Raw genomic sequence first — 27,691 nt, forward strand, 5'->3', positions numbered from 1 at the left:
AATAAGTGTGCTTTACAAATGCAAACTTCATATAATAAACAGTTAATAGTTGAAAGTATGTAAATTGAGTAACTTCTTAATAATAGTTGAAAACAATTATATTGCATTGCTGATAACGTTCCTAAGTGTGTAGAAAAGAACTGAAGTCAGCAACTAACACAAATCCATATTGATTGCCCTTTCCCCTAGATATCAACAAAAGGTTCCACACATTTTTTCAAATTTTATTTAATCTCATAACCACTGCTACGTTACACCTGTCAGGCTGAAGTTATTCACTCTGGATGTAAAGTTCTGACAATCAGAATGGGTAACATGAGGATCCCAGTCCTCCCGTTTTGTGCTGTGGTCAGTATTGGTCCAGTAAGACAAAAGTTTTGCAGTCACTGCCCCCCACCCCCTTTTGTTTCTCCCCCAATACATGAAGCATGGCCTAGCATTACTGTCATCTTTTTATCTGCAATTATTTAAATAGGATGAGATAGATGGAAACTCAGTTGTTTGCACAGTTGTAGGAAAAGTGACATGAACACTCTGTATTTTAACAAATAAACACTTAAACACAGGATTTTGTTCTGCACTGTTGCAACCCTTTCACTTGAGGCAAAACATGCCCTCCCCAACCACCACCATAATAAGTACCAAAACATTTCTAGTTTTGATTTTCATCAAGATTTCCAAACTGGCAGATTTTATTTTCACACCCTCTTCACAATAGACAAGATGCTTACCATATATTTAGGATTACAAGTTGTCACTAAAAGAAAACTTTACACAACCACTATACATTTAGGTTGAAAAACTGTCCTTGCATGAAAAATATACTTAGAAATCAAGTGGTAAACAAGAAAAAACCATTGAGAAAATATTAATGTTTTTATAATGTGCCATTTCAAATTTATCAACTCCTCCTCTACTTTTCATTCATACTCTGTTTTTACCTATATTATTTGTTAAGGCAAACAGCTAATCCATTTCTGAAGAGGTGCTGTGGAAATTGTGGACAAACAGCAAACATTTGGCATTAAAATAGATAGCACGCATGTAGCCTCTAGTAATATACATTAAGCATCTCTGTTGGACTTCAGGATAATGATGGGGAGCATGAACATGCTAACAATGTCAAAAAGGCTTAAAATTTAGCATCCAAGCAATTTCTATTAATGCTTCTGTAGTTTTCAAGCTCTAAGTAGTATAGAATTTATGCAAATGCATTAAAGAATTCTAGCTTGGCAAGTACACCCAAGCAGGTTATTAAACTATATATACAGAAAGTGATAAATACAGAATTAAAAGAGTCCTTCCGCTTCTCTTCATAGCCTTGAAAATTGACAAAAAACTTGAGGACAGCTCTACAATATTAAACATTAGGTAACCGCAGGAGCTGGGAAACCTAACTACACAAACTGATTAAAATACTCAGATGACTTTGTAGTGTTTAATACAATTCAGTTCGTAGTCAAGGGCACAAGACAACATTTAACAAAAATAATCACATCAATTGACCTAGAAATCAAATGTAAATAGATATGAATACAATCTCCAAAATCTGTCTTTAAGTGAACATTAACCATTTATTCAAAGTTATACAAGAATTTGAAGGATAAAGTCTTCTGCAACAGGAAACCGACTTACAAGTTTCATGTCTCAGTTGAATTGAAGTGGAGGCGAGCGGGGCGGGGGGAGGGAAGGGTGAACAAACAAGTTAGTAGGCCCCATCCAGGCAGCTAGAAAGTAAAAACAGGCTCAACAGCAGCCTCCTCCAGCTTGTTGTCCTCCCTGATTGCCTGCAAGTGTTGCATTAGTAGCAGCGTGTTGAGGGCCAATTTTTATGCCATTTGCCTGAAATGAAGTTGAATACACAGTGTAAACATTTTGAAACACTACTATCCTTGAAAAGCTGCTTTATCTATTTAGAATATAGCAAGTTCTTCTAAGGTATGCAATAAACATAGCAAAGTTTGTAATATTTAGTAACGTGCCCTTAGTGATTAAATATAATTTAAAAGAAGATGCCTTCCTTCTTCCTCATTTAAGTTTTATCTCCATGTTACACTCTGTAGCTTAAACTCCTAACAAAAAAAACCCACAAAGCAAGAACTGTATCTGAATACTACTTGGCATAAGGCTTTAAAAATACATAGCATTTGTTAAGAACGTATAACCTCTCCCCTCTTGCCAAAACCTCCACTAGTTTAATAGTTTAATATAAAACTTTTCCTCTCTAGACAGCACTTTTTCTGTGTTGAATCAGCTGTAGAGGCTAAGGGCATACGAGTGTTCTGTGTCATCAATAATTTCTGTGATCCCAAAAGACATGGCTACTTGCCAAGAACCCACACACAGCGTAGCTCTTTCATTCATCAAAATCACACTTATATCTTAACCCTCACTCCCTCAAGTGGATTTTACCTAAAAATACAGCACTTTGAGAAAAGTAATACAGTAGCTTCAGAAATTAAGCTCTTAAGGAAACTCTGCGTCACAGCAAATCTCAGATTTATAGTGCTTGGCAGTTGTTCTGCAGCAGTGGTAGCCTTCGGGTTTCTGGCACTCGCTCAGTATTGACAGCAGCTGATGTGGTTTCTTTTCGCTCTTTGACTCCTCTTTAATAAAAAGCATGCCCTATGGCTCATTGGTTTTGCCCCCTCTGGGCTGATAGCAACTTCTTGAAGAATCAAGGAGCTAGACTTGGCATAAAGCCAAATAAGTAGCACGGACTGTTGGCTCTTGACAGCATATTGCAATCAGAGCTCCGTAAGGCACAGTAAAGCAGTCAGCTACTATATGAGACTCGACAGATACAGCGAGCATGCTTGTTCAGAAACTCTGACTGCTCTCCAATTTATAATGCACTACCAACTGTAGGAAAATTGTGAAAGAAAATTTTAAAACTTTTCATCAGTGAACTGAGTTTAAGGAAAGTTTCACCAAAACACCACATATATACCAAACTTTCCAGTCAGAATTAGTGTCTTTGAAGGATGGTTATTCAAGTCTTATTTAGCTACAAGTTTCCTAATGCAATACTTTGCATACTACTGAAGTTTCTCATTTTTTCCTCTCTGAAGTCATCAGCAATATTTTTGATAGTCTAAGTTTTCTCATGTTGAAATATATTAAGCAGAAAGAGGTGAAACTATTTAATTGAGTCCTGCCCATTCCCTCACCACTCTGAGCAATTCTGCAAGGACTGTAATGTTTAAGAGAAGCCTCAGACTGACAGTCCTGGACTCTCCCACCCACAGAACAGAAACAGAACACAGTGGTGGTACAAATTTCCACATATGGTTTCTCTGAGCACCTCACCAACAATACTGAGGGATACGCAAGCTAAAATACCAACTTGGACATCAGAAAAGACTCTTGCACTACAAAAGTGCTCCCTCTTCCACGTCTCTACCCCCACCCGAAACAAGCAAAGGGACAGGCCCCAATAATCTGCAATTTCAGTAATGTGCATAGGCAAAATGGCTAATCTTTTATTCCCTACAGTATCCAGCCACCTAAACCAGGAACATTTCAAAAGTCTTTTATGTAACTCTCAAAGCAATCCCTCCCCTACACTGGACAGCTCATGGAGTGCATCTGGCATATCAACATGGTCCCCCATTTACATAGTGGAAAATTATCTTTGAAAACAGATGACACCATATGGAGAAGTGGATGAAAGTGGATTTTCTTCTCTTTTGGGGATTTATATTATTTTGCGATGCTTCATGGATGGATAGGGTCACTTATTTTAATCCATTTTTATCACAATGGCAGACAATTCTATATCCAAATGGAACAGACAAATCTTTTACTGTCCAGCCCTCTAGGGAAGGTGAAATTTGTACCTTTAAAAAGGAAACAGTGTTCAAAGTACTAAAAGTTACCTCGTTATTAATGTCAAAAACTCCTTCCTGGATTTTCTCGTAGATCTCCTTTGCAGTGTTAATAAATGCCTAAAACAGAGGAAAAAAGACCACATACACAATGAATGAGATATCCTTTGGTGTAAGATGCACTAATTGGAGTTCAATCTCATGTGCAGCTGTTTCAGCAAGACTTTCCTTCCTGACCTCTGCAGGAACAGGTATGACAACAGCATCCTATAACCTACCCTAAAGCAGCAATGGATCACACGCTGTTTACAAAAACAGTGGCACTTTCATAACATCTGTATTCTACAATCTGTTGTCCAGTAATTACAGGGAAAAAGTGGTTTTTAAGATATATAAATTACTTCTAAATTATTTATTTCTGACCCTTATGGATAGATTGTGTGGCAGATGGTTTCCCCTACCCTTAATATCTTTGTAATAGGCCACTCTAGATTAGAGTGCTTAGCAACATAAAACCACAGGGTACTTACAATGATGATGTAGGGATGCTGTCTGCTGGATGAAACCTTATGCTATCATTTAATATTCACCTAATTTTAAGAACGTATTCTCTTTAATTAATCTTGCACACAATGGGCAACAGACATCTTAATAAAAGAAAGGAGATGCCCCAGGTTTTAACATAATTTCTAAAAATCTATTGTTTTAATTCAGAGAAAATACTTTGACACTCATGACTGAAAAGGTGACTGATATAAATGATTTTGGCTAAAGTTTACAATCAATGATTCCATTCTTCATCTCTCATTTAGCTTTATAGGTCAAGCAATGCCTAAAATAATGTATAATTTAGGAGGTAATTAACAGCACCTAGTAATTACAATAAACATACAGTTCTTTTTGTTTTAAAATACCAACACCATGCAATCATACAAGACATGCTACTTTCTGCAGAAGCCCATTATAGCAAGTACAGATCTAATTCAAATATAAAAAAGTAAACAGGGTTCATGGAGAGGAACAAATCATACTTTTCCTCATTTCTACACTGGAAGCATTTGACTGCTGAACTTGCCACCAGAGCTTTGTTTCCTAATTAACAGGACTGATATGTTTTCACCTTTAAAGGCCTTACAGCTCCCCAGAGTAATCAATCTACTGCAGCTCAATTACTGCACCAAGCACACACCACAGTCAGTGAAGGAGACTTGAACGACTGCAGCAGGAGCGGAAAGATATGAATATGCATAAACTCTAAGTGGGTGATCGAATCATCACAGAGGGTCATGAGAATTTGCAGCAAAATAATGAGAAGAATTAATCATTGCAGATTCACAAGGCACTTAGGAAGTGAGTTCGTTTTTCAAACACATGTTAAGAGTTGAGGAGAAAAATTGGCTTTCAGCCAACTATGAACTGATTCAAATTCCTCAGAAACTGAAGTTTTACACATAAGAAAAAAATTCAAACTTATCTTTGTTTCTGATAACACACTAATTATTGTAATGGCCTCGTACATGGGCATACTGAAAGGTATAAGTCAAAGACTTTGGAAATTCACACAGCTGGAATCTGCAAGGATACTTGCTTGCTTCTACGTCAGTGGGACATTAAACAGAACTTGAAGTCTTAAAAATGCATTATGATAACTTCATGTAAACAAGCACTTAACAACTGGCACTTCTAATAATTCTAGAACGTGCTGGCTAAGTACACCCAGGCTCTTACAATCCACGTTATGAGAATTTCTTTACATCTACAAAAATTACTTCAGAGGAACAAAACTAGGATTTTAACAGACTACAAACTCCAAACTAACACAACTGATTACAAATTATCTCCTGGATGCTACACTCAAGAACAGATCACTGTAGGAATGCAAGATGCACTGGAAAACAGCATTGCACAAACACAAACATCCCCCCTGTTATTACATGTGTACTGTACAAAGCAAAAGATCACTGAGTTCAGTACAGTTTATTTTAATATTAAACATATTGTCTAAGAAACTGTTGACCTGAAAAATCCAATTATTACTTTAATCTCAGTTCTATCATTTCGGTTCTCTTGGAAAGACATATCTGACAGTCACATTCCTATCAGTGATTCTGGTGCACCACACATTAGTGTTAAAACAGCACGTACTGTTATTCCGCATGGCAAAATGCCAGGCTGCACTGGGTCACAGAAATAATTCCTATTTGAAAACAATGGTTTGACAAGAATATAGCACATAATAAGTCTACCTCATGTTCTCTTCTTGGTATGGATTCTGAAAAATTGCTACTAATCAGCCATGAGAAAAGACTTGAATCCCTTGAGACTTCCATTTGTTTCTTGCATCCATGTATTTTAAGTTAACTCACACTTCAAAGTGTAAGCAGACTCAAAATAACCACCTGAGAACATCACTGAAAACAGCAGTCTACTTGCTTTAAGAATATCATATCAGATTTTGGCATAGCATGCTAGTGCCCCAATTAGCAAGGACAAGAAGGTGAACTTGGTGTAACTGTCTTCCTCTAAAAATCTCTTTTAATACTGCATGTTCTAACTCTTATCTGGAACATGCAGTATACTATAAACTCTTAATTATTTATGGGCAGTTTATCCTATTTGCAGATTAGCTGAGCCCTAGATGCAGAAAGACAGAGCTGTTTCCCCTCAAATCCAGTTTGGATTTATTAGACCATGTGTAGGGGACTGCAAGAACACAGCTGTAGTACTTCACATGCCAACTTGGATCCAGGTGCAGTTTAGCCACTTCCACACAAGACGAGACCTCAACCAGTAAGCCCACATGGACTCAGCTGGCTGCCTACCAAGCCTACTGCAGTTGTACCACTGTACATCCCCACAACGTTGCTGCTACTAAAACACTACAAAGACACTTGAACCCTTCCACCCCAAATCAGCTCTGGTGGAGGTTTATTTTCATCACTCCAGGAGGTGACAGTACCAGACTCAGCCTGGATTTATACAAAGCCACCTGAAAGATGGCAAGACTCTAGTACACAGAGCCTCTGTTACTCAGAAAAGAAGTGAGAGACTTTAGCAAAAACAGTATATTAGACTTCCAAACACAAAAATTCTTGACATTTCAGGAAAACTCAAGAAAACAATGTAACTTCAGAACAATGTCTACATTTAATGTTTAACTCTTGGTTTTAATCTTTCTAAATCACAACTTACTGACCCTTTTATGCACGAGACTACTGAATATATCTGTACCATAACATTAAAAAAAAAAAAAAGGTTGTAAACAAGTTATTCAGTGATTCATTTTAATGTAATGTGTTTTTCAATTGCGTGCTCGTTATAACTAGGTTCTCGAATAATAGTAATATCCCGTTGAGGAAAATTGTGTTGCTGTACAAGTGGGAAAGTGAGTTTTGCAAGACGTGATCTGCCTGTTGTGTCACGCCTGCACCTACTGCAAAGCTAACAAAAGAGGCTTTTGAGTCACAATATACCAGTATAATATCGCTTCAGATTATTTGTATAAGGAGTTTCCTAGATCATATTGCAACATGAGAGTCAAGAAGTCTCACAGTGCTCACCTCAAAAACCCCCAAACAATCCAAAACACAAAACCCCAACTACCAAACAGTACAGATGCTGCATTTAAGGTAAATTAATCCTAAAAACACTGAATGTAGAACTATATCAACTTCAACATTCATGTTATCACACAAGTAAACTCAGCAATGTAGCTTTACTACCCTTGAGACAAAACCAGAAAGAATGAATTCTATAACTAGTAGAAACAATGCAAGAAGTAAGGGAATAAGTTCCTGATACCTCTGTCTTATGGAAGATGTATGCAGGAGTAATAAGCTAAAGGCACCAGAATTCAAGTTATAGAACAGCTACAGTTAGTTTTTACTTGCAGATGTCAATAATGTCACTTCTCTTTCTTAGAAAGCTAACACCATGACAAGAATTTGAGCACTTAGATGCAAGCTGAGCATAACAGGAAAAACTTGTAAATGAATCACTGATACTTATCAAAACTCAGACATTACAAGTTCATCTTTGCCTAAAATCAGATGTGATCAGGCTCAGCACGGGCAGCTTGTGGAACATGCTGCCCTCTGGTGGCAATGTTAAAATTAAATTTAATGCTTGGCAACAAAAATCGGGCAATCATTAATTCTGGATTCTTTTGTACAATTAAATGAGGAATGTTTAAAGATTAAATACCTCACAAATTCTAAATCATGAGCCTCATTTCTGTGGTCAGCCAGCACCAGCAATTTCCTCCTCCTCTCCAACGTCCCATCTTATCTTTTGGCAGTATGATATGATATAGTTAGATTACTCTAGTATTTAAGAACGCATTTGGAAACAGTAACAAACATGGACTACAAATGGATTTACCCTTACAACATTTACCACTGCAGTGTATAAGTGGTGCTGGATGGCTACTTAATACAGTGAGATTCCAAAGCTCTGAGCAGCTGTTTTATGCACACACAGTAAGGCAATACTTTTTACAGCTAAAGGATCTTTCAGAAACAAGCCTAGTACACTAAAAGGGCTGCAGAGGGGTTAATTATCAAGCAGTAGTAAGGTGCTATATAATGAACCCCACCACTTTTGTAGCCTTATATTTAAAGTACAGATGCAAAAGCACAAAACAGAACTTGGCAGCAATTTCTTTATATGTCCTCATTGAGGCACAATTTTCTGATAAACTTATTGGGAAGATGTACATTATTGGAGCTCAAATTATCTTGAAAGGTCCTGCAGCTGCTGTTGCACAGTTACAAAGGATAAAGTATCTGAGGAAAAAAAAGAAGAAACCCTCAGAACTACGAATCCATCTCTCCAGAAGTCTACAGGTCAGGCAGGCAGTATCATACACTTCATGCTCTTCTATGGAGCCTGAAACTCTCAGTTAACTGAGACCTTTTATTCCCATCATATGCCCAGAAGTCCAATATGCCCAGAAGTCCCAAGAACCATGGCAGAGCTAGTGTTCCTTACTGTGTAGTTGGGGCACAGTCCAAGAATTTGCCACAAGGAACTAAAAGCTGTGAATCTTCACTGGAGACAGGTGTCCTGCCCCTTCTCCCTCCCACAGCTGAACTGACACAAGCTTCAACCCCATTTTCTCATGGGAGAAACTAGCTGAAGTTTCACACAGCTGAAATGTCACAGAACTTTGATTTCCAGAAACTTGAAGGAATACTGCTTCTGATACAAGTTAAGATAAGCCTAACTGTTGAGTTTTGGTTGGCTTGCTTGTTTTTTTGTGTTTTTTTTTTTTTTTTTTAAAAACTCGTGACCTAGAAATCCTGCTCTTTAGCAAGTTCTAATCCGATTACATCATGTGTATCACTCTATCTTACTATGAAAAGTATTAACATCCTAGAACTTTCAAGTTTTATTAACTAAATCCCTACTTACTATATTACCAGGTCAAACAACTGTTTGTTTACCAGCAATTAGTTATGTTCAGGGAGAGTGTGGACACACTTCTAAAAATCAGTTCAAATTTAGATGCTGCTAAGAATCTTATCTTTATATGAGATTTTAATTTTTACCCTTCAGTATATTACAAAAGGCCATCTTCATTCCCTTATCTGAGACAAAGCAGTGCCACTGATGAGGCTACAGGGTCTTTGAATATTCATTACCCATTTAAGCAAAAGTATGAAAGAAGCTGCCTGAAGAGAAAACTAAGTTACAGTTGAAACAGAACCAATGAATGACCATCCAGCTCCATGTAGCAGAAGTGCTCCATTGCTCAGTCAAAACCATGAGTCAATTAAGATTTAATCCTAAATAATGAATCCATTATTGCATTCTATTTATGTGCAGGCAACTTGGAATAACACAAACAGTGCTCTTAAAAGTTTGGCATAGGGATATATAATCCTCTCTATGTGGGAAATGTAGTAAAACCAGCTCCCACACCAGGAGTCAGTGATATGCTGGTGCAACTCAAGTGAGATCAGATTCTGAACAGTGATGGTGTCTGGCACTGCTTTGACCAGCATTCAGAAAACTCTCTGGCTTAAGGTTGGTCACATAATTAATAATTATCAATTAATTGTTATTAATAGGAATAATATTATTGATATTATTAATTATTAAATCTGGAATGAAAGAATCATGCACAAAGAGCAAATGAAAGAACAATGCTTCCCAAATACAGACAGGTATACCTACTTCTTGATAATCAGTGCACATACATGGATTCAAATCACTGATATGATGGGGACAAAAAGATAAACACTGTATGCTGGAAGAGACTGCATGGTCACTGAGTTCTTGCAGGTGATTCTACTCTGCCTCTACAAGTGTTAAGGCACTGCCAAAGCAGAAAGGACTCAGCAAGCTCTGAACTGCAGGTCACAGATAAGACCACAATTAACAGTCATATACTACTCTTGAACTACCAATGAAGAAACAAATGTGCTAAAATTGTTAATGTCTCTTGCAAATGAGAGAGAAAAAAAGTCTTGAGTGTTTTGTATTGATTTAATGAAAGATCAGAAAGCAATGGGTATTACGATTAAAATAAGTGCAAACCTGCCTAGGGCTGGGACTTCACACTTACACACATACAAGTGTAAGTCCCCCAACAGGCATCACAGTGTTTTCTCAGGAAAAAAAATAAATAAGCAACACTGAAGTCTGCAAACAGTACATCAGAGTGCACATCACCCATCCACAATTCAACAAAGAAGAGCAAATATGATAACCAAGATTCTACTGGGAGAAAGCCCACAGCCATGCTCAGAGTGTGTATTACAGAAACCCTGATACAGCTTAGAAATCACTGAGAAGAAAAAAACCAAAGAACAAAAGAATCACTGATGTTTTGATAGTTGGCTACCTTGACAGCTTTAAACAGAGGCTAAAAGGAAATCAAGAACTGTTTAAATGAATATGATACTGCTGAAGAGACTAGCATTAACTGTCCTTGCACTGCAGTTGAATTATGACCCTGTGCCTAACCTCCCCCAAAAAATCCTTCTATCCTCTTGATGATGCAGAAATTCTTTTTACATGATTCCACTCCAAATCAAATATGATGATTTAACTCTGTGGCCACAGTGAATTCTTAGAAGACTTCAAAGTGACTATGAAGGAAGAGCCTACACCTACTTGTACTCCCTACCATCAAGTACCTATTGTGCTTCCCCAACAGCCTTGCACAAGATAAGGAACCAATGGGAAGTTTTCCACTGCTAAACACTTCTGTCCAAGATATAGGTTATGAGACATATTCCTGAAGAACACAATGAGCATTTGAAATTGTCTTAAGATCCAAGCACCAAACAGGTCAATGCACTGCTACAGCTACAGGTTTACTAAGGTATTCCACAGTGCCGGAAATCAGGATTAAACAAAGGAAACAGCTTAAAAAACATTATTGACAGAAGCTGATCTGTTCATGTAAAGAAACTGATAAAGATTAGGATTTTGCTCCTGTAGCTGTAGCTATTCTAAATAATGCCACCTATTTTAGTGTTGACTGAGAAAACCATTTAAGGAATGCACTTGACTGTCACTGAAAAGGAGTATATCCTAAATATATCCTATATCCTTTTCCATCAGAATTAGAAAGCTAGTACACACACATATCACTCATTCATATCATCAGAAGGAGAGAATTCTATTTGAACTTGTTTGATAAAGAACTTTATGCTCATTTGCCTCATGATAATGAGAGATGCATTAGATATTGGACAATTTATTCACTAGAACATACTTTTTGACACAAAGAGAGGTGATAATGTCAGAATCACATAGTAACAAACCAGAATGAATTCTGTTAAAGTAGTGTCTAACTTACTCTAACTTAAAAAACAAACAAACAAACAAACTAGAACATTTCAAAAGTAAAAGGCTTTACTTCTAAAAGAATACGTCATTTGTTGCACAACATTTTGCATTTAGGACAATTCTGGAGAAGAATAAGGGCAGATTAGTTAGTGTAAGAAGTTGAACTATGTCATGCTATTATAAAAAAGGTCACTGCGGATGTAGGAACTGAGTATGGGCTTTAAAGACACGTGAAGCAATCTTTCTGCTTTACATAGCACTAACATCTCAGCTGGAGCACTCTGTTCACCACTGTACTGTGTCTGGCTAGAATGCAGTTAGTTTCCTTTACAGTCTGCATGGTGCTGTGTTTCAGATTTATGACTAAAACAGTATTGATAACTCACTGATGTTTTAGCTACTGCTGAGTGTCAAGGTCTTGTGTCTCTTACTCTGCCCTCCTCCTGCCAGAGATCAGGATTAGGGAAGGCAAAATCATAGGGGACACAACACAGCCATGATATGGCCTAAGGGATATTTCATATAATCTGACATCACACTCAAGAATAAAAACTAAAGGGTAATCAAAGTCACTCTTGCTCACAGTTGTGAGTGACTGCCTTTCTGTCACTCTTCCCTCATGTCTTTCCTTAATTTTTTAAACTCTGTATCTCATTTTTCTTGCTTTGGCTCTTCTGGAGAGAGGGATCCTGCTGAACAGAGGGACCAAGTGAGTAACTCGGTAGGGATTCAGTTGCTGGCTGAGAGCAGTCCACCACAACTACCCTTCAAGAAAGGCATGCAGTAAATCAAGGTGAGATATGCAAGAACTCACATGTGTCCAGAAATATGAACTATAAGCCAAACTTTAAAAGATTGAAATTCTTTAAAGAAGCAAAACCCAAAAAACTTATTCAAATACATAGCAGACTACAGCAACCAAGACAATGACCTCTTCAGCAGCTCTGTAGAGGACAGAAAAAAGAAGCTGTGTGTGAATTGAAGCAAAGAAGATTCCTACTAGGTAGTGGAAAGATGAAAACAACACAAACACGAAAGTACTGCAATAGATTGCTCTGAAGAGCTTGTAAAATATTAGAGGCTTTAAAACAGGTCAGAGTTACATCTGCCAAGAATACCAATAGTTTGGCTTGCTTTGGACTAGCACATCTATTCTAGTCTTAGATTTCAGGGCAGACAGAAATGAGCTATTACTCTGACGAAATACTTAAACCCCACAAATACATTAATAAGGCTCAACAATATAATTAGTGCTTTGCAATCAGGTACACCATTGTCTTTCTCGTAATATAAATTTAAGAGTAGTTAATTCAAGTTAAGGAATCAGTGCTCTAGAGAAACAGTATCTGTACAAAGCGTAATTCAAAGCAACTGTTTTAGTAAAATGTTTTAGTAAAATGCCAGTGTTCAGCAAAGTTACCTCCTCTACATTGGAAGCAGTTTTGGCAGATGTCTCCATAAAGATAAGTCCATGCTCTCGTGCAAATGCTTCACCCTCCTCTTTCTTGACTTCTCTTCTAGATTCTAAATCACTAAGATGGAAGAAAAAAAAGTTATTACATTGTCCAACATGTCAGTGTAAATATTATTCTTCACTAGCATGCTTATAAGCCTTATAAACCAAGAGCCCCCTCCAGAACTTAGGTACATAGGGATATCTATTCAAGCCCTTAAATAAGGTAGAATTACTGTAAGCCTTGCACTCATAGTTGTGGAATAGCCACAGGCATCATATTTGCTTGAACTATCAATCCTAGCTGACATAAATCTTATCAAAGACTTCATGAAATGGCTTTCAACAGGATAGTGATACTTATCCAAGTATTCCTTGAATACTAACTTTAGACATTGTCATTTTAGGTATGTATCACTCTCTTCTAGTAAATGTTATCTACCAATCCAGCACTGTAAAGCTGAGCTGATAAGGGAGCTTTATAAATTATTTCTTAATATTAAAAATAATTTTTAAAAATGAAGTTCATTTTCTCTATTCAGTAGCAAAAACTTCATACAGTCGATTCCCATTCTGATAAAATTATCTAAAAGCAAAAATAAGTTCTTTTGAACTACATTAGCTGTTCTCTCTTATTAAGCTAGCATTTAGGTTTTGGAAGTCTAGGCTTGACTGTTCAATAGTAAAAGAAATTGAAGTAACTACTAGACAATTTTTTGCTTCCTGCTTTCCAAGTAATTTAGTTGAAAGTTAAATATTACACAAAAGAGCAGAAAAAAATCCTCCTGGACTGGACAACTAAAGACAAAACCGTTTACATAAGTCATATAGAAAAGAATTTTATTTTTTAAAGCTTCTTTAGGAAAAGACAGTTTGTCCTTCTTTGTAAATATATTACATCTTATGCAACAATGGTACGCATACATAAATAATAAATATAAAATATATTTTTCAGTAAAGTCTCATCTAAATTGTGCATGTAAAAATACCTCCTCAGGTACACATTTTTAAACTAAACAGCATGCAAACATATGTTTAATTTGCAGTCAGAATACAAATAAAAAGCATCATACTAGGCTTCAGTGTTTGTCAACCTTGTAATTATACATATATGAAAAATAAAGAATACTCACTGTGGCATCTATTTTGCAGCAAAGCAGGTTTTTGTTATTTTTAACAGCTAAATGCTAGCTCAGATGAGTTATAGAGTCAATACAATTCAGCAGATCACTTAAACATTAAGAAATTATTCTGAAGATAAGGATACAAGAAATGTCTTCTCAAAATAATTTTGCAGTTGATGTTCATTATATTTAAGTATTTCCAGTATTAGCTATCTGACATTCTCTTTTTGAACCTAAGAAATGTCTTTATTTGCTACTACCATGCTACCCTCAAAAAATATCTTTCTTAAGAAACCTTGATTCACTTCACCGTTATCTCCATGACAGAACATGAACAACTTTTTACTTGAAATAGTGCAGCTGTATCAAAAACTGCAGTGACAGCCCAATCAAAATTCACTACCAATACCTAAACATATTCTTAAAGAGCTTTAACTGCTTCTACTAACCACAGTTGTCTTCCTCTCTCCATTGGAATAATTCGAAGCATTTGGTCTTACTAGATCAATATAGCTATGCTTTGTTCTGGAAAGAAGATTAAGTACAGTATTTGTCATGTTTTAACACTAGTATTTGTCATGTTTTCAACAAACAGCCATTATATTTCAAATTAAATTCTCAACACTCTTAAAATCCAGCCATAAGTCAGTACTACAAACTTATGTCAAATGCACTTCTGGGAGTCATAAGAACAGTATGTATTCCTTCAAAAATATTATGTTAGTATATGTGCTCTTCCTTCCATCCATCTCTAGCACTATGCCCTACATAAGAACTTTCAGGATAACGCAAGGAAATTGAAAGAGTTTTCTTCCTGTCCTCCTTGAAAAAAATCTCCTTTAAAAAGCTTCTTAAAGAACTTTAGTCCATGTGGCACCTTGATCTGTAACTTAATTTACAGTACAAATTTTAAGAATATTTATTGCTTGAATAGAACCTAGTTTATTGGGGATTCCTGAGCTAACTGCAAATAGCATGTTATAACGTACAATCATGTGGTATAGTCTGCATAGAAAGAATGCAAGACATAAAAATTTAGTTTAACAGCTAAGAATAATCAAGAATAGTTACAGATGTCAATTAAGTATGTAAACTTATGTATCACTAATCTCAAGTAAACAGTGCACTTTACCGTTTCTCTCAGTGCCAGATTTTTATTCACACAGGTATAAATAGAGTTGGTCAGGGACATCACAGGCTTACCAAAGTTTCATTTGATAAAACAGATTACATTTTTATATTGTTTTGTGAAGACTATGCTTATTACATTCCTCAGTGAAAAAGAAAGTTGTCAGTCATCTTCCAGATTTGGTATAAAAAAGTTGACAAACTTCAGAATTACTTAATGCTTAACAAGTGTTTCAGGAGGAGGTGGCAGCAGGTGGGGGAGAAAATAAAAGGATGAAGAGGGGGAAGAAGGAGAAAATATGGAGTTGAACAGGGCTGAGTAGCAAAACCAGACTCACTCTATCACAAGGCTGTTTCTCAGCAGCATCTAAGAAATGACCCAGCTGTTAATTAAATTTTAAGGGGCAAGCATGCACACCATTATTTCAACTGGCATCTTTACCTTCAAAAATTGCTGAGGCATGGAGACAAGTTCAGGTCAATTAGGTAAAGGCCCGTAACTAATGGATTATTAAATTCTGAGGTGAATATGCTTTTGATATTTTGAAAAAATCCTGCATCTAGTAATTCACTGGATCAAAAACTAGAAAAATTACAGACGAACTTAATATATTCACTGATGTGTTTTTATAAAGACTTTCATTACAGATCGAAGCCTCAGCATCAATAGGAATCATTTTATAATTTTGGACAGTGTAGCTGATGAGAAGACCAAGTAAATAATAGTTTACAAATTAGGTGACACTTCTGAAACTTTTAGTTGTATATTCATCACCCAGTGAATTCATTAGGAAATGGTGAAAAAGCATTCTCTGCCTCCAACCCCAGAAAAAAGGACCAGATTATGGAAAAGGTTAATTTAGAAGCATCTCATATAATCATTGAGGTACATACTTTTTACATTAAAGAGAAGTTTCTGAAGTCAATCCTGTAGTATGGGCTTCTGGGTTTTTTTAAATGACATTATTTTTCTGCTGTGATTCTTAACCAAAAACTAAAGCACTTTAGAACAGCTCAAAATAGGAATCATATTCTCTTTATAACAGAGAGATAGAGGTCCTTCTAATTGGTGATTCCAGACGTAAAAAAAACACAATGAGAAAATAATTCACACAGTCCATGACTTCATGCATTCACAGTCAATCCTTTAGAAATAAAATTCTTTCTAAAAAAGGTACTCAGAACATAAGGTAGTTGATCCATATGCTGCACATTGTATTAGTCTAATTACAGTCTAAATAACAGAATAGGAACTGTTTTAGATTTACCACAGAACTATGCCCAGTGACTGAAAGGAATTTAAAGGCAATATTTTTCCTACAAATAAGAAAAAAACAAAAGATGAAATATAGAGTCATAAATCTTTCCCTATTATAAAATAATAGCTGAAAAAAACTTTACCTTTTGTTTCCAATAAGCATTATAACCATGTTGGAATTGGAATGCTGACGAGCATCTTCTAACCAAGTTGTCAAGTGGTTGAAAGTGTCCCTCCTAAGTTATAGAAGAGAAGGAAAATTACAAACAGTATTTCAAGAAATCCTTTGCCTCTCTTTGTCAGCTTCTCTACTTGAGTAATCAAATCATTTATTAGTACACATGCTCCAGGGATAAAAGCTACTAATCCCTTTGTGAGAGATAGAATAGTTGAACGAAAATTTCGTAAACAAGGAGCGTTAATGAACTCTGCCTAAAAAGTAACTGAAAACATGTTTGCTACAAAGAGTAAAGAAGACTCCTATAGCTGTAAGAATCTGTAACTTTATATACATATAAAACCTGCTGAACAGAATTTTAAAAGTCCCCAACAGCTTCAACAATTCAAACAACAGTACAAATCATCACATGCTCATACAGTAATACTTTTTCTACTGAAGGCATAAAATGATTGCTAACTTTCTGAGATTATAAACTGAATAATAACTTTGGCAGTAAAGTCTTTTAAAATGAGGTAAACTAATGTGGCATGTTACAGTTTTTACAGAATGTGTACGCTAAATATTAAATCTCATACTTGTAGAGTGATTTTAAGATAATAATCATCAGAGTAAACCCATTCATATACAAATCAAAGATTCGTTTATTGGAAATCCAGTGGAAAGAATATGTTACTTCCTGATATTTAAACATAAACTGGGAACAAAAAGAAAAACATTTAGGAAATCTCTAGTAAAAGTCATTGCTCAATGCAGCAACAAGAGCCAGGATCCACAAAAGAAGGCACACAACTTCTGAAAGTGTTCAGGCTTCAAAATCCTCTTAAGCCAGCCCCAGTAACCAAAATTTTACAGATAACAAGCTGTATATAGAGACTTTACTCAATACAGCAGGAAAAACTTTGTAACTTCTGAACAGCAACTAAAAAAATTATGACATTAGGACCTGTATTTTCCAAATCTCATAAACACAGCAACAGTGGAGGTTTCCTGGTATTTTTTGTAACCAAACTTCTATGTTTTACTATTTCACTCCTTTGCAGAATGGCACAGCAGTAGTCTGTTATAATTAAAGAAAAATTAAACCTCACGATAATAAAAACATTAGAAAGGAATTAATGAAATATTTTCAGGTCTTTCTTAATTAAGACAATCCAGAGGTTGATGGTCAAATAGTTAAAAAAAAAATTTTGTTTCATTCTTACTGAGCCTTTATGTATACTTATTCTCAACTACTATAAAGAGAAAATTGTAAGTATATACATTACATAGGCTATTTCTTGATTTTGAGCACTTGAAAGTTGACACAATGTTAGACTACAAATATCTATGCAAAAAGCCAAACTAAATGAGACATTTTAGCACTGCTATATATCATAGGACAATTCTATAAAGACATATCATTGTAATCCAGTTGGTATTCTCACCTTGTAATGTCATACACTAGTAAAGCCCCTGCTGCCCCTCTGTAGTATGATCTGGTAATGGAGCGGAAGGACTCCTGCCCTGCCTGTAGAAAACAAAGTGTTGTTATTTCATATCTCATATTTATTTTTTGGTCCTGAACACCACAAACTTAGAATCACAGGATCAAAGAATTTTACTTTTGAGAAGACAGGGAGAAGGAGGAATATGGAGGGGAAATCGGAGAGGGGACAACTGGGGACAAAGTCTCCAACAGTAGCAAGAGAAGGCACATAAGGAGAAGACACAGACTAAAGCACAGTGCTGTTCAAAAAAAAAAAAAAAAAAAACGGAACAAGACCTCTAAACCTTTTTTGGCAATCCCTGACAACCCAATTTACTGAATGGCTTCACAATACATGAATCATTATTAGAGCACAGAATGGACTCCTAGCAACTAAGCTCTGAAGACAAATTTGAAAGGAAGCAAATAACCCAGAGCTTCACATTTGAATTCAATAACCCGCTCCCTGGGGCAGCTGTTGACACTAGAATAAATAAAGTCCATTGTAAATAAATGATGAATGACATCTTTACGCCCACCATCTGCTGGTGTAAAGGTTGTTGGAAGGCCAAGGATGCAGATTTTATCCGTTATATCATAAACTGCAGCCAGCTTTCAACAGTCTTCAGATGGGATTCTTTCATAATCATTTTATTAAGAAGAAACAGAAAATAGTCATGAATTCAATTTTACACAATTCTGCTCCACAGTTAATCAATTTCCTCTGTAGTTGATAAATAATGCTTGTCAAAGTAGCTACAGGACACAAGTCATCTTCATATGAACTGTGAAAAACTTCAGATTCTACATAAATTAGATAGTTCTCATAGAAAAGTATCCTGTAAAATTCTCAGCACTTACAAGAAAATGCTCAAAAGAACACAGTCATGAAAAATACATATTCATAGTTGCAGATCTTGAGCTCCCGATGCTCATGTTTTTCAGAAGAACTATCTAGCACCTGACACTTGTTAGAGGAAATATTTACTTCTAATATTTAGTAATAACAGATGCTTTAGAATAATTCAAAGATAACACAGAACATGTTCAAGAAATACTAATATTAATGCTGAAAAAAACCCTATGTGCAGTAAGTTAGTCATTTGCAAAACTATAGGAAACTGCCCTGATTTAAAACCACAAAAAGTAGGTATGAAATATTTATCATTTAAAAGCTACCCTTCAGCTCTGCCTACAAAATTAGTGTATGAATAACTTTTTCTTCTCACAGTTACTGTACTTTTCTTACTATTAATTCAAGAATTTTTGAATTCAAGGAGAACTTGGTCTAGATACTGTTACTGAAAAAGAACAGTGGCACAACAAGTTTTGGCATGTTCAGTCTTCACAAAACATCCTTATCTTCCAGAATAATTGGTTACTTCAGTTTAAGAAAACACTAGATCTTAGCCATTCTGGTGAAAAAATTAATGAAATACAGACAACACATTTAATAGTTTCAACATGATTAGAATATGTGAGCACATGCTCTTGGCCGATAGTCCACGTGCATCTTGATGTAAACAGTGATAGTAAAATACAGAGAATCCAGTAGACTACACCAAGAAATAGTAAAAAAACCCAACAGTTTTTTAGTGCAATACTTGGTTTCCTATACAAAAGTTCCACTAAGCTCTACTTTTTCTTGGTATGGTGACTAGTTCAAGTGGATGGTGCATACATGAAACATTTCCCTCCTAACCAGAGAACAGAATTGTTGTTACCACTGTATTCCATCTATTGCCTAAATTCATACATGACCTGGACTTTGTCTACCACATTAAGATTGCCTGTTTCACCTTCATAAATTCCACCCCGACACATAAAATTGTTCATTTCCCTGAGCGAATTAATCATGGTCAAGCAAGATTGTCAGAGGTTTCCAGCTGATCTTAAAAGAAGGTTTGAATTGTGAGTTCTTAAAAGAATCACTTACTTAGAGAAGTTCAGTATATAAATCCTGAAAATACTGTAATATTTTTAATTGTGTCTCATTTGCCCATGTTGAAATTTCTGAAGGGTGGAAAATTGTATCTTCTTTGGTGAAAGCATCACATCTTCCATACAGGAATAATGCATTTGTGCTTATCTATACCAACGGACAATACAAACTGGATTCCCTTTCTTTCTAAGCAGAATAAAACTGAGTTTTTGTAAATAAGTTTCATTATATTATTTTTTATTTTATATACAATATAAAGAATGTATTATATAATAAGAAACACATTTTCTCTATATATATAGAATTAATTTACATCTATTTCAACAGTATAATCCTCAATGACATCTGGAAGGTCAAATAGCAGGTTTAGGTATGTGGAAAATACCCCATAGCTTTTTTTTTTTTTTTTTTTTAAGTATCATTATTGCTTAAAGCATTTTTTCATCTGACAACTTGCTTCTTGTCCCCTCCCTTTTTTTTTCAAGGGAGGCAAGCTGTTTCAAAGAAGACAAAACCAAAAGAAAGTGTAGGCTATTAGCCAAAACTGACTAATAAAAAATAAAATACAAGTGTGTTATAATTGTACTTTATCAGTCTTGCAAAGTAGGACCTACCCAAGTTTAGCTACTTGTTACAAGAAGCAACAGATAGAAGTAGCAGTTTAGAAGCTCAGTATTAAATTCAAATTAGTTTTGATATGAGAGAAAAAGCCCTTTATCTTAAGTATAATTTTGTTATTACTATCCCTTTCATGCTCCTTCAAAATCCAGCACTCGCTTGTTTTTATCTTTTCCATATTAAAAAGCTTTTTTTCACATAACCATAGAATGATTGAGGTGGGAAAGGGACCTCTTGAGGTCCCCTGTTGCAACTCCCCTGGCTCAAACAGGGCCACTCAAAGCAGGTTGCCCAAATCCATGTCCAGATCATACGGGCTGTGATGAAGGGAATAGTGGGGAATACAGTCACTAAACAATTGTTAAACAGGGTATTTCCCAAGGCCATATTACATCCAGTACAGGTGACACAAGTCTTTATTCCAAGACAACCCCTGGTTATAACCACTGTCAGAATTACACTGCAGTGGAAGTGGGGTGATGGACAGTATTGTTGGTAATTGCCAGACCATGACAGCGATTTCAAATGCAGAAACTCCAGCTCAGACATGGCTGCCCACAGGAACCAAAACTGCACGCTGAGCAGGCCTGAGCATGCATCCTCTCTCCTCAAAGAAACAGGTGCTAGGTCTGATGTCAGTAGATCACTAATCATGAAAAAATGTGGGCCTCTGATAAACAAGCAATGTTTTAAGTGCTGGCTGTTTTCTGTACTGTAAGCTTTTACAATTCATATCATATTAGTCAACAAACTTTTTGATAAGAAAGCCTTACATAATCATAGTTCTAGAAGTCACAAGTCTTCAAAAGAGTACAAAAATCTTCATCCCCCTTGAACAGCATGAACATACATCCCATGTGCTTCTGAAAACATATTTCAGTATAGAGACCAAAACAATTTCAGAATAATGATGCAAGCAAAACATGAAGTGTTATCATATATAGTGACTTCAGGTCACTAAGACAGGTGGAGAATTAGGACCTGAACTAAAGTTTTCAGGAACATTTAAGCCATGCAACTATGTTACCACAGACACAGTATCTGTAGCACATTTAAGAAAAGACTCCAAGTGTTACTATTCCCAGAGGAAATCTCCATGTCATTTCCAAGTATGTGCTGTAGTCACATGGGTGTCAGTTGCAAAATGGGTTACTTGCAAGTTCTTTACCTTCATATTTTTGAATCTATAAACTAATGGAAAAAAAATAATTAAAAGAGCCATGACACAGGACAGGATCCACAACAGAGCACCTCCCTAGAAAAAAAGTAAATTTTGCTGAATTCTCTATTCTCAATGGTGAAGAATTTGGAAAGTTTCTTCAAGGACTAAGTTATGTGAGTGCATCCCAGCAGGCCTTTACCACCCAAGCTGACCAGCAGTTTTCATTAGGAGGAAACCTTATAGTATACATCTATGTGAAATTTGAGGAACCACAACACACCATAGCTAGTAGCTCTAGACTCCCTCACTTTTAGAATAGGTGTAGGTGTGTGGTATGTTCAAAACCAGTGACAGAACATCTCATTCACACTGGGAATTCCTCATTTCATTTGTTGATACTTTCCTAAGTTGTACCGACATCTAAGAAATAACCAACGTACACAAGTGTCACACCACCTCTGACAGCTGCCAGTTGGGAACTACTCTACAAAGTTGATCCCTGGAACAAAATGTTCCAGTGAGGGGAGCAATACATACCTTTATATATAGTTTTGAAAGTTATAAATAAATTAACAGCCTTTTAGTCACATGGTAACTTGTTTATATAAATGCAATAATCTTTTGTGCAATCGTGTCTCTAATCTAGAATAAACAGAATTTTAAGGTGATTTACTAGCACGTAGCACAAATAGGCACAGCAGTGTAAAAATAAAAACCAACCACTGCTGTTTCCAGCAAAGTCATTCCCAAACAAGAACAGAACTAAAGATGTTTATGAAGAAGAATCCATAACAATATAAGAAAGCGTCAGAATTCATGTGAAGGATTCAGCCAAGTTGCATGGTGCTTCAGAATAACTCCGTCAGCATGAAGAACTGAAATTTCAAGTGGACTACAGATCCCTGAGGGTGAAACTGTACATATGTCTAAATACAGACAATTTGTACATCTGCCCTTCTTCCGTTGGTGTTGAATAAATGCCATTTAGAGATCCAAAGCAATTCTCAACACATCACAGAAATAAAGCTTTAGCCTTCCATTATTAGAAGTACACTTATGGTGTACTTCTGTATGTATGTACTCTACTTATGGTGTATGGTAACCAAACACATTTAAGCATGACAAACAAAGGTTTATGAACGCTAAGCTAAAAGGTGTATCAGATTGCCTCAGCTTCTTGAAGTGCCAGCATGGGTGTGAACAATAACTTAGCTATTGGCACTGAAGTTCAGATGATGGTCATATTACACAAACTGCAATAGGATTAACCATTAAATGGACAAATCTCCCTACCCCACCCTCAGATATATGAATCCAGAAATAAGTTAATCCTCCAACACAGCAGCAAACACAGTCTCTGAACTGAAGATCAAACTAGTTTCAGGAACCAAAGTAGATCCTCTAAGTTCCTGATGTTACTTCACAGCAGTGTAACAGAGGGCCATGATACACAGTCACATTCATGCAGGTTCCAGCGTTATAAAGTCAAATTAGTAAAAGTGTATAAAAGAATACACCAACTGTCCATGAACATAAGAGTATGTTCTCACTACCAAAGCAAGTAGAAAATATCATGAAGTAGACAGTTGGTAAAGAACTCTTGGGGGTGAAGCTTACATCCTAGCAATTGTCAGAATCAGTAAGATGAAATGGATATTCATTTAATGAATGAGGGAACTTTATTTTGTTCTACTAGATCTAAAGTGGTTGCAACTACATGAAAAATAACCTAATTTCCAAGAAGATTTAGTATATTCAGAATATCTGAAAGTGAAATACGCTTTCAACAATTATGTCTCCTGTCTTCCACAAACGTGCTTTTTTGTGTAAGCTCTCATCCACTAGAGAACACTGTCAATTCAGTTAGAAAACACATTTGTATGGAAACCAAGCACTTACTTGCAATTAGTTTATAAAAATCAATTATTTCAGATATTTCATCTGTCTGAGCAATGCTAAGGTGGTACATAAACATAATAAAAACATTTTTAACCCCAGATTTCCATGAAATAAAGCTGAAATAGATATTAAAAAATATAACATTTTAATACACAGGAAAAATTCTTACTCCTGTCAATTTAGACGACAGTAGTATTACTTAGTATCATCTTTGATCTCTGCTGCTGCAGTGTCTGAGAGGACTTAAGTACCCTCTTTCAACCACTGCTTACTCTTGCTCATCAACAATGACTTGTTAGTAACAGTCAATACAATACAGAACATCCCCCTCAACAACAAAATGAAGGCCACTGACTCAGCCTGGTAACAAGCCAGCATCTCTCCACAACAATGACATTTTTCTGAGGAGAAGCCATTTTAATATTTCTCAGTGTTATGCTGCTGCCACAAGACAACTAAGCTCATCTATACAGCTTGTTTAAACTCAGAAAGCTTAGCAGCTTCCAGAACTGGGAGTCATTTTAATCCTTACTTGCTGCTGTACACCACTTTTAGTTCCCTAAAAGATACTTGTGCAGCTGACACTAGCTCAAATACCACACTTCCACAAAAGAGTAGCCTAATTTATCACAATGGGCAATTACCAATTAATCAGTTGGACAAAAGTATTTCTCATTCTATCCAACTATTGAAAGTAACTACTAAGATTAAAGATACAGTAAATGAAATAATCTAGATACAAGACAGACAAATGAACAATTTGGTCCCATACCTCGACTCCTCTTGACTGACCTAAAGGCATCAAAAAGGAAAAGTGAAACCTAAGGACTCACAGACCTAAACACCTGGCCATGCCACAGCACACAGCAGCAGCAAGCCTGCAGAGCCCAGCAGTGGGGAGATCCAGAGCAGCCTGCAGCTGGGAGAGAACAACAGGACACGCTACTTGCTTGTGCTGGCACGAACAGCAGAGCCAAGACTGCAACATAACACTAAGTATGTGAGGGCCATACTGAGTATCTTTCATAGAATGTGAGTTTTCAGCTGTGGGTTTTTTTTTTTTCTCCTCGGGATGGGTGTGTTTTTTAATCAGACTAGTTCTACTAGACTACCAGCTCACAGGATCAAATACCGGACTACTTTCTAATGGGCATACGTGCATTCCTTAGTCATATCTTCCAGTCTGGCCTCATCCAAAAGGAATTCAGTTTGTATACTCCCATACGAAAAACAGACTGCAGTAAGCAGAACTAACTTCCATAACACAATCCTGATCCAAACTAAGATGCTAATGAAAAGGTAAAACATTCTTGAGTTCTGATACAAGAAGGACACAAAAATGGATCTCACAGACATATAACAGTGTTAGCTTCAGCTGCTCCTGTAAGGTACAGCATAGTCCTGCAGTGAGGTATGCTGCATCTTCCATATGTTCCCTTTATTAAGACACACTTTTCCTTGGAGCTGCAGTGATCTACTGAAGACAACATGAAATCATCACTGTTGCCTAGAAGAATCGAGCCAGGAAAAACGGAATTTTTGATTCTCTTAAGAAAGCAAGTTTATTGTTGAACAATCAAAACAAATTTTATTCAGTTCTCTAATTCTTATGTATCTGCTCAGGATGCATCCTGTTCAGTGAAGGATTAAAAGCAGGTGTGTAAGGCTAGCACTAAATCAGAGAGGTGCTGGTGTGTGACTCAGTAAGCACCAACAGAAACAAAATACTTCACATCTTTCCTTTGCAACAGGTGTAAAATAAACTTTCTCTTATTAAATAGAAATTGTTATAGCTTAACAAATACAGAGATACCACCAGTAACAGTAGCAGTCTTGGCTAACAGCAAATCGGGGAATACTCAGTGAAGATACATGACACAGGCATAGTAACCTTGGTCATTATGGACACTTTTGTGTCCCATAAGTAAAGTATCTCTTGAGAATTACCTCATCATATTTGTTATTTTTGCTATTCTTTCAACACCTCTGCATGCAAGATCAAAACTGAGATAGTGGAATTCAGGTATGCTTACAAGCCAAGATTAGGTTAGAATAGAAATATCCCATGTTTTAAAAATCAGATTATAATCTTTAAATTAAAATAGTTAAATAATCTTTAAATTAAAATAGGTTAATTTTTAATTATGGCCAATACACTAAGGCATTCACTGCTTACAACATAAGCATACAGTCTACTCAGTGAATGAAAGTTTTCAATTAATATTTTTAATTTCTGTACGATATACTTAAGAAACTTTCCAGGAAAAAATCCCTGCTCAAAAGGAGTTTATAGATTATAGTCAAAAGCAATTGGGTTGATATTTTGGTTATTAGACAATTTACATGCATTCAAGATGACAGATTCCAAAAAGCCAATGAGTCAGAGGCACTAAGACAAGCACAGTCTACTCAAACATAGTTGAAGTTCATTTGTATCTGAGGAGATTAAGAAAATCAGTTCAAAAGCCAAAGAAAGACAGTGGTTGCACTGGTAGTAAAATTAGCACTTTTGGCTACAGAGAATCTGTCCAAATTTTAGAAAACAAGGACTAATCTAGATATATTCTCATGTAGTCACAGGATATACCAGAGGTTTGATTATGAGGTTACTGTTTTTGCAGAAATTTGCTTGTTTATTGAACTTGAAAATGTTCAGCCACCTTGGTAATCAGCAATGCACAATTATAGTAGTAAAAATGTCCAGGGCATAAAAAGCCTAAAGTAAGCTGACCATATCATTCTATACCTTTTCACAGAGAACTTTCAAGGAGACATGGGTGTCAGATGCCACTTCACACCATGAATTGGTAAAATAAGTAAGGTCTTACCTATGAAGTTCACTAAGTTTACATTTTAATATACACATGCACATATGTGGGCATGCATATATGAATGTATGATCTTTCACTGACTTGCTGCACCAAAAAGAGCACATACACAAGGCTACAGTTCATGTACCTGTCAGTTTCTTAAGGCATTCTAAAATGCTTTTGGAAAAGGGATCAGGCAACTCTGCTTTAGGGAACAGTTAAACACATTTGAAAGACAGAGCTATCAGTCAGTGAGGCTGACTACACTACACTAAAGTGGCAAGAAGAAAATAGCAAATGTATGTTCTTAACCTGAACTGCCTCAAAAGTCAAAGTCTGATTTTGGAAAGCTTTTTGAAACTTTAAGCTTTTACCAATCCCTTCTTGACTATCTGAAGTATTTACTGTCTTCATGATTATAATGAACCTTATTCTTAAGTGTTCTTTCACAAGAAGTGAGCCATACGTTTTCTTCTACCTTGGAAATGCAACATTTCCTCTAGAGAACTTGACTAAAGCTAGTAGACACATCACAATCAGATGCTGTATTTACCAAATCTTGCATAAATGCACAAAGATTATTCAGAGAAATCTAAGTTGTTAATATTATAGAAGATTTTCACAAAAAATGAGACAGCATGAATTGAAGTCTTACAAATCTGACAGTGTCGAGGAAATTAGTGTAAATACCAAAAAATTGTACTAAGAATACATCACATCAAAAAAGGAAATTTTAGCAAATTTTTAACTTCATAGAAACCAAAAGAAGGTGCAAGACAAAGTGCATAGCGTGAGTGTTGATAGAGAGCTTAGCCAGAATAAAGGAAAGTTAGTGGGGCCATATGTTTAAAAAATTTTTACAATTTATTACTTACCGTATCCCATATCTGAAGCTTTATCTGTTTTCCATCAATAGTGATCATTCGAGCACCAAATTCTACACCTGAATAGATTTTACAAAAGTTTACGTTATTAGCATATAACAGAAAGAGGAACATCAAATACTATGAAAGCAAGAACATAA

The 27,691-nt window shown here is 36.0% G+C and overlaps 1 protein-coding gene across 1 annotated transcript; it reads right to left on the minus strand.

Annotated features, from left to right (window-relative positions):
• Positions 1 to 656: 656 nt before the first annotated feature.
• RAB2A (RAB2A, member RAS oncogene family) lies at positions 657 to 27,614 on the minus strand. Its single transcript, XM_027898084.1, has 6 exons — positions 27,543 to 27,614; positions 18,196 to 18,278; positions 16,734 to 16,826; positions 13,048 to 13,159; positions 3,879 to 3,947; positions 657 to 1,842 (listed from the first exon to the last, which is right to left on the minus strand). Exons 1-6 carry the CDS (start codon positions 27,588 to 27,590, stop codon positions 1,747 to 1,749), a joined length of 501 nt encoding a protein of 166 aa, XP_027753885.1. The 5' UTR covers positions 27,591 to 27,614; the 3' UTR covers positions 657 to 1,746.
• Between the last annotated feature and the right edge of the window lie 77 nt (positions 27,615 to 27,691).

This window comes from Empidonax traillii, unplaced genomic scaffold, assembly GCF_003031625.1.
Source record: "Empidonax traillii isolate 1590-97213 ecotype Southwest subspecies unplaced genomic scaffold, ASM303162v1 scaffold578:size403431, whole genome shotgun sequence".
Classification (NCBI taxonomy): domain Eukaryota; kingdom Metazoa; phylum Chordata; class Aves; order Passeriformes; family Tyrannidae; genus Empidonax; species Empidonax traillii.

Excerpts from the sequence above, each read along its gene's own strand:
- RAB2A (XM_027898084.1), bottom strand. The coding sequence starts at position 27,590 with ATGATCACTATTGATGGAAAACAGATAAAGCTTCAGATATGGGATACG. Across the intron at positions 16,827-18,195 it reads CTAGTGTATGACATTACAAG|GAGGGACACTTTCAACCACT; the intron begins GTGAGAATACCA and ends TCTATAACTTAG. Across the intron at positions 1,843-3,878 it reads TTTTTGACATTAATAACGAG|GCAAATGGCATAAAAATTGG; the intron begins GTAACTTTTAGT and ends ACTTCATTTCAG.